The following is an 8,502-nucleotide window of genomic DNA, read 5'->3' as shown; positions in this document are numbered from 1 at the left end:
TCAAATACAATATATGAAACTCAGCTTTAAGAATATAATCATATATCAATAACACAATAACCTGGGGTTAAATATAAAATTTTGAAAACTCATTAAACTGGAATAAAATATTAAATATTATTCCTTTCTTTTTAAGAAAATAATTTATAATATTACTAAAAATATTTTTAAAATCCGTGTTATTACAGTTTCGGGACCGCTTAGCGCCTAGGCACCGCCTAAACGGCCGCCTAATCCGATTTTTAGAACACTACCTCCATTTTATAACTTATTATCATACGATCATGATTTTTTTACACACGCTATTATTTTCATCTCACTGAAAGTGAATGCAAACTCTAGTGAAAAAATTATGAATCTTTTATAAACACAATTCATCATATTTTCCCGCTGACCAACCATTAAAACTCCGCCGTCCCTCCCAATTTTTGGATATTCGACACGCATTTTAAAACTCTCGTATAATATAGTTTGATAAATTATTATTTTTTCTTCTGAATAAAAATTTAATGTTTAAAATTTTATACAAAACAACAAAATTTTAAATTTTTTTTGTGAACCTATACTTTAAATGCACTTCTAGAAAAAAGGTGTTAAGAAACAAGGGGACGGAGGGAGTACTTGCTAACCTACAGGCCCTTTTGGTTGAGTTTGGAAGCATGTTTGTCTGGGCTTAAAATCCGGGTTTTAAGTCATCTCCAGCTTTAAGCTGAAAAATGTATGCGTGTGTAATTAGTCAGAAGTCGGCTTAAAGTCGAAAATAAGCCGGAAGCTGACTTAAAGTAAGAAATTAGTTTAAGGTACTTTTTTAAGTGACTAAAAATTTTTTTTTGATAAAAATTACTCCTAAATCATAAGTTACTCATAAATTATTTTTATTTATTATTATATTTTTAATAACTCATAAGTCATTAATAAGTCAAAATTACCCAAACATACAATTTAAGCTCTCGACTTATGAGATAAGTTACGTTAAGTCATAAACTCAGCCAGACGGGCTCTAGGACTTATGACTTAATGTGACTTATGTGATGAAAATTAGGAGTTTAAAATGTTTGTTTAGATAGTTTTAATTTATTAATGATTTATGAGTTATTAAAAATATAATAATAAAAAAAATTATTTATGGATAACTTATGATTTGTGAATAATTTTTTCGAAAAAATTAAGTCAAGGAAGTACTTCAAACCAACTTATAGTTTTAACTTTTAAGTCAGTTTCCTATTTATTTCTAATTTTAAACCGACTTCTGACTTATTACACAAATAGACATGTTTCACTTTAAAATAAAAAATGACTAAAAACCCTAGATTTAAGTAGGGCTGTAAATGAGTTGATACGCTCGATAACCGCTCGGTGTTCGGTTCGAAAAAAGCTTAGTTCGAGCTCGGTTCGATTCATAAACGAGTCGATCTTGAAAACAATTTTAAGGTTCGTTTTATAAACGAGCTAAACTTGAGCACAGTAGAGTTCGACTCGATAGTTCGCGAACAATTTCGAATTATGAGTACGTGAACTTGGCTCGTGAGCGTAGCTCGTTAACCAGCTCGTGAACATGGTTTATTATGAATTTATGAATCCTTAGAGTATAAATTAAAATATTGTTAGAATTTTAATTTATTTTTTTAATTAAATTAAATAACAAATAAGCTCGTAATAAATTTATGAGCATAAACTAGCTCGTTAGCAAAATTTATTGAACAAGCTTGTGAACAAAATTAATGAGCGGTTGGTGAATAAAAATTCGTGAGACATGTTCGTAAGCGTGAGGTAATGAGTGGTTCGCAAGCCGTTCGTGAACAGTTTTATTCCTTAATGAGTCGATCCTCAAACAATTTTTTTGGCTCGATCCAAGCTCGAGTTCGAGTTCGGGTTCGCTAATTTTTTAACAAACAATACACGAGCACTCTAGAGTTCGGCTCGGCTCGACTCATTTACACCCCTGGATTTAAGAGCAAGTCCAATAACACAAATAGACATATTTCAATTTAAAATCAAAAATGACCTAAAACCCTAGCTTCAAAAGCAAGTCTAATAAGTTACCTAAATGAGTTTCTAAATTCCTGTTTAGGTAATGTATCAAAAAATATGTACTATAATCATATCCTAGTGATTACCTAAATCAATAGCGCATCCTCAAATCTCCTAGCCATGACCTATTTTTAAGTAACATTTAACAATTATCTATTTAATATTTATGAATAGAAAATTCATCTCCGTCTTTTCTTTGTCTTTTTCCTCTTCTTCCTCTCAAATATAAAAATTGCTATAGAAGTCGCTGAAATTTATTATTTTATATTATTAATAGGTTACCTCAGATAACCTGTTGGACTCGCTCTAACTCAACTCAGGCAAAGCTTCTACTCAAATTCTCGGGTTTGAATTGACCATTTGTGTACAGACCCACACGGGCTGACAGGCACAGAATCGGGTAATATTGTTAAAGAAAAACATACCAATAGCAACAGGCCAAGTGGATAAAAGGCTCACCAACCAAGAGCTCTCTCCAGCAGGCCCAATTTAGCATTGCACACTGGCACCCACTTTCCAAACGGTAAGATTATCCCCCACGTGTTTAAATTTCTCCCGCTCCGTTAATCTTACCGTTAACTCTCATCTCTCTCCCCTCTTTCTCTTTCTAAAAAACAGCCCCCGGAGAAATCAATCAGAAATTTTCAAGAAATGGGCAAGCTCATCTGCGATTCACCTAATTCTTCCCCCTGGAAAGATCCCACCTCAACCCCAGATTTAATCTCCGCCGTTGATTTCATCTCCCCCGCCGCCTGGGAAAACGTGTCGGGCTTGGAGGACCAGCAGAAACGCACCCTGGAGAGATTACAAACAAAAGGGGTTCTCTGGAAACATCCCAAGGACCAGACCCATGAAGCAATTGTGTTCCGGTTGAGCCACGGCGGAGATGTGGAGGCCGACGGCAACTGCTTGTTCACGGCGAGTTGTAAGGCGATGGGGATGGCGGGTGCTGATGCGAGGGAGCTGAGGAGAAGGTGTGTGAAGAGATTTGTTGAAGATCTCGGGGGGTTTAGTAAGAATGAGAGGGATTTGATTGATGATGCAATTAGGCATATGTATTGTCCTGATTTGAAATGTGGGTGGGGGGTTCATGTTGTGCAAGAATTGAAATTGGTGGCCAAGAAAGATGATAGGGTTCAGCTGGATCTTGCTATTGATGAGCTTGTAAATCTTGGAATGCAAAGGTATGATCTTGATTGATTTCTTGATTTTAATTGCCCCCTTTTCATGTTTTTTTGTGTGTAGGAATGTAGATCTGATGTTTATGTATGTATGTCTTTGTTGTATTTATTGAGAAATAGATGGGTTATGAGAAGGGAATAAAATGGATTTGTTATAAATCAGAATTTTAGATCTGTGATTGATATGGAATGTGGTTGTTAGGGTTCTTGTTCTTGTGATGAATTGGTTTGGATGGCGGTGAACTTGTTTCCCTGTGAAATTGATTGGATTTTACTTTTTCGATATAAGATTCTTGATTGATTTTTTAATATTTTTTTTGGAAATATTTGAATGTTTTTTTTTATATTTTTTTTTGTTGTGTTTTGGTGAATTTGAGGGATAGATGGGTTATGAGAAGGGCGTGATTTGTTGTAGATTAGAATTTTAGATCTGTGATTGATATGGAATGTGTTAGGGTTCTTGTGATGAATTGTTCTGGATGGCGGTGAACTTGTTTCATGTTTATGTGTTTCTTTCCTGATGAAATTAATTGAGCTGCTATTTAGATGCAAGATTCTTTTTTTATTGAACTATATATGCAAGATTCTCGATTGAAATATTATTATTTTAAAAATATTTGAATGCTAATCTATAGATGTGTCAAATGTTTATCTTTTGGTTTTCTTATTATATGTGTTTGTCGTGGTTTGGTTATTGAGGAATAGATAGTTTATGAGAGATAGTTGGGGTTTATTAGTTGTAGATTAGAATTCTGATCTTAATTGATGTGAATTATGGTTATTTGAGTACTGCTGATGAATGTGATTAGGGTTTAAATTGCTGCACGAACTTTATGTGTTTTGTTTTGGATGAAATAACGGGTTGCTTTGCTCATGTAAGAATCTTGGTTGGTTGGTTTGAATTCCCTCATGGAAGTATAATTCGAATGGCATTCTTTCGCCGTGTCTATCAGTTGTTCATCTTAATTGATTGAATTATGGTTATTAGAGTACTGCTGATGAATGTGATTAGGGTTTAAATTGCTGCACGAACTTTATGTGTTTTGTTTTGCATCAATGGCATTCTATCGCCGCGTCTATCATTTATTTAGGTTATATTAATTAGCACTTGATTGTCAGTTTGACTTTATTGTTGCAATGATTAAGCCCTGCGCTTCAATCTTTTTGTAACTGTCTTTCATTTTCGTGCTCGAACCAACTCAATAAAGTTGAATTTGGGGTACATATATGCCTTGTTATATGGATGGTTTAATATTGTTTCGTGTAACCAGTAAGGGATGGTCTGTTTTTTAACTAGTTGAGGATGCATTTAATTTTTTACTATTACAACTTAAATAGATTTCTATGAGTAATAGCAGCATATAAAAATATATGCTTCTGTTCTGAAATTGGTTTTCTGTTTAATGACAATAGAGAATTGGCGGCGGAGTCTATTTATAGAGAGAGGTGCATTGCTGTGGAAGATGGCTCAAGTTGGGCCAAGTACATGTCAATATCCGGTTCCCCAGATGATGAATATGATATCATCAGTTTGCAATATACTGAGGAGGGTCTACTGACGGTAGATGAAAATAGAGAAGGTCATGCAGCTGCTTTTGGTGATGATATTGCAATTGAGTGCCTTGCGACTGAGTTCAAAAGGGAAATTTATGTGGTAAGATGATATTCTTTCTTTTTAAAGTTAATGCAGCTATGCTGTAGCGCTACCTTATAACTTAGTAGATCTAGGTAAACATAAATTGTTCCGTATGTACTTCAGCTGACGAACTCGTGACATGTATAATCATGGTACTAGATACAAAAAGGTTTGTATAATAAATGCTTGTGACGCACAATTTCGTGCCACTAAAATCATTTTAGCATGACATAGTAAATATAAGACGAGGATGAAAGGAAGCATTTTATCCCTTCTTAAACTATATTAATCTAACATCTATTATTTTGGAAGCCTGAAAATGGGATGTAAAATTCTTTGCACCCATCTTCTCATTCAGGCAAAAACATCTTATTACAGAAAACCTGTGTTTGGTCCATCTCTTTGGGTCATTTTCTTCTTTTTGATCTTCGTCTATTTTAACCAGCTCAACATTCTTAAGATTGACAGTGTGTGTTTTCAATCATTTACAGGTTCAAGCTCATGGATCGGATGCGATGGTTGATGAAGAAAATTGTGTTTTCTTCCTCCCACATCGTCCAAGAAGTGAAATCTCTGGCCCTCCGTTTTTTCTTTTCATGAAGGGAACAGGTAGATAACAATTCATTAATCTTCCCCATCCGTTATTCCAAGACAAATAGCTGATTTGTGAAGTTGCTGTAGTATGTTATTCGCAGCAAGGAGAATAACATTATATTATTCGTTACTTGCAGGTTGGTGTGCTGCTGGGGCTGATCACTATGAACCCGTTGTTGCTCATCCTTCAACTCTCATATCTCAGGAGAAAGTTGCAATGGTTCTATGAGGCCAATTGATTGGCAGTTTTTTGGCATACAGATTCTAAATAGATATAGACATTCTTTTCTCTCCCATAATCGCGGTGCAACCTAGTACTCTTTTTATCGCATCCCTTGCAGGATGCAAGGGAGAGGTTTTTAATCGGATGGACATCCAATTTTTTCTTTTTTTGATCGACAAATATCTTGAGATTAAGAGAGAGTAGTGACATGTAGTTTTTATACATTATTAGGGGGGTTTCGTAGTTGCTTATCGGCTTTTACTGTTGTTCTGTTGAGCTTGAGGGGGCAGCTATACTGTTGTAGTACCATAGTGTGCATGCCCCCCCAGCCATAGGTGAATGATATTTGATTCAATGGTATGACATGAACGCAAAGTTGTTCATTTTTGGGCACATTTTGGTTGCTTTCAATGTTGCAGTCGTACATGTGAATAAGTTGGTGCACAAGTAGTCTGCTGTTTTTGACTTGGCTGGTTGTGCTGACAGTTGGTTAGTAGCACAATAATGGAGAAATGAGGAGACTTTCTAGTCTGTCAAAAAGGAAAAACTTGGCAGATATTACTCGCACTTTCTTTACTGAACGTGTGAGTAATATCATTTCAAGGAATGGGTTACGAAACCTGAACATCCGGATTCAGAAAGGTTCGTCTTTTCGGTCAAATCTTACTTTCACAAAACCTAAATATCTAGGGTTCACATTTCATTCCTCATAGTTATTACTAACTCATTTCTCATTTGATTTTTATCTTTTATATACTCTTTCGAACATTTTTATATTTTTTTTTTGCTAATATATTTTAAATTTAAAATTATTGTTAGAGTTGTCATTCGATATAAAGTCTCATTTCTTAGAAATTAAATTATTTACTATATATTTAAGGAATCTCACCGGTACACTGATTGAACATTGTTATGAATGTTCATACATGGTTTTAGTTATATATTAAAAAATTGGCCAAGTAATAGACTTTGTAAAAGTCAAATCAGGTAAGGAATTAAGGAAATGTGCATGATTTAATGGCGATAAACATGGTTTTTTTTTTGAATAAAAGCGGACTTGCATTAGTAAATCAAATCCAACTCCAGACATAAGGAAATTTGGTGGAGTGACATATCACTCCCTTTTATCTGTCATAGAACAAGGAGCTTGTGCAAGCACATGAGCTATATTATTAGCAGAACGATAAGCAAAATTTATTAGCACATTATATATGTGCTTAATTAAGTGGACACAATCTAGTATAATAGGCTATACTTGCAATGAAATTTGTTATTATTAAATAGGTGAATAATTATTGTATAGGAGATTGGGAAATGCTATTTATTCGTTTTGAATAACTCCAGTTTCATTCAGTAAGCAGTTATTCCGTGTAAATATCTTAAAACTTTAAATTTTTTTATGTAATTATTTGGATCTCCAAATTATAAGACCATGCAAGTGTGAAGTAATACGACAAATAATTACGGTCTGTTGGTAGAAGAACTTGGTAAACAATAATGATGGAGGTTCGAATCTGAAACAAAAGTTTATCATTGTGGTTGTTTGATGAAAATTTTCTTCATCATCCACTCTTGCGTCGAAGATTAACTATGCATTTGTTTGCGATCCAAGATTCGATTTAATCATCAATTTAATCTCCTTTCAAATTATTTTTTCTTATCAATGAATAGATCTCTTTATTTTTATGACTTGAGATATCTCATATTTTTTGAAAAGTGATTTGACGCATCAAATATTTATTCTTGGAACGTATTGATTTGACCCATAAGCAGAATCGCCAACCAATAATAAAATGTTGCCGCCAATCCCATATTTCTTCTAGAAAATCTCGTAAAAGAATAAAGCATGTCCTAATTATCAGAAACCACTTTTTTATAAGGTACACTTTCTTTATATGATATTCCGTTGCTTGCTTATTTTTGGTCCAAAGATCAAATTTTTAATGATACTTAGTTATACTCACCGATTTTTAAATAATACCTTGATTTACATTGGGATTAGCTGCATTTTATTTTTTTCGAACCGAGATAAAAGGAATTGCATGTTGCTTTCTCACTTTCAACTTTCGATCCCTTGTTGCTTTTTTTTTTTTATAGAGATTAAGTCATATGTGTTCTTAGCCCAAAGTCAAGGTGGTGGCTTATGGGCTAGTCCTCAAGAGTTTTTTGTTGATGCAGTTCGGGCAATTCCAAGACCTAACTCCGAGCCCACTATCTCGCTCCAAATTCAAGTGCATCATGAATTCGGTTGTCCATAAGTATAGGAGGTAACACTAACTGCTACATTTTTGTATCATGGAAGGAGACGCCTGATATAGCCGCGTGCATCCTTAATGTGTATGAACCAGTTTTTACCACCTGTGAGGATAACCCACAAAAGTACATGACAAGATCTCCTGCTAAACTACCGAGACATACGATCATCTCAATCTCCCAATGAGGATAATCCATTACAATACAGGATCATTGTATACGATCGTTCTTCATACTACTCTAAACTGTTTTCAATAAGAATCATGATCATCTCAATCTCTCAATGAAGAATCCTGATATATGACCGTTCTTCATACTACTCTAGAAGACTTTCAATAAAAATCATGATCATCACAAGTCCCCTTACGTAGATAACTCGGCATAATACAGGATTGAGAGTTTTCGATAATACCAAATAGACTCCAGACATTATGGTCTTCATATTCATGAAGAAGTGATCTTTTTATTCCTGTTTTTTAAAATTATTTTCATTTACTCATATACACCTTAAATAAGAAGGATTCTCAACATTTCATACCTTACCGAGATACAAACCTCAAAAGACCAAAGATACGCCCAACACA

The 8,502-nt window shown here is 34.3% G+C and overlaps 1 protein-coding gene across 1 annotated transcript; it reads left to right on the top strand.

The window, feature by feature from the left end:
* The first annotated feature begins 2,463 nt into the window (after positions 1–2,463).
* On the top strand, positions 2,464–6,058 carry LOC108193706 (uncharacterized). The gene is made up of 4 exons (XM_017360494.2): positions 2,464–3,215; positions 4,626–4,866; positions 5,340–5,457; positions 5,580–6,058. Exons 1-4 carry the CDS (start codon positions 2,683–2,685, stop codon positions 5,669–5,671), a joined length of 984 nt encoding a protein of 327 aa, XP_017215983.1. The 5' UTR covers positions 2,464–2,682; the 3' UTR covers positions 5,672–6,058.
* Positions 6,059–8,502: the final 2,444 nt, after the last annotated feature.

Source organism: Daucus carota, chromosome 7 (genome assembly GCF_001625215.2).
Source record: "Daucus carota subsp. sativus chromosome 7, DH1 v3.0, whole genome shotgun sequence".
Classification (NCBI taxonomy): domain Eukaryota; kingdom Viridiplantae; phylum Streptophyta; class Magnoliopsida; order Apiales; family Apiaceae; genus Daucus; species Daucus carota.
Note: the sequence above shows the minus strand (reverse complement) of the source record. Positions and strands in the feature narration are given on the sequence as shown.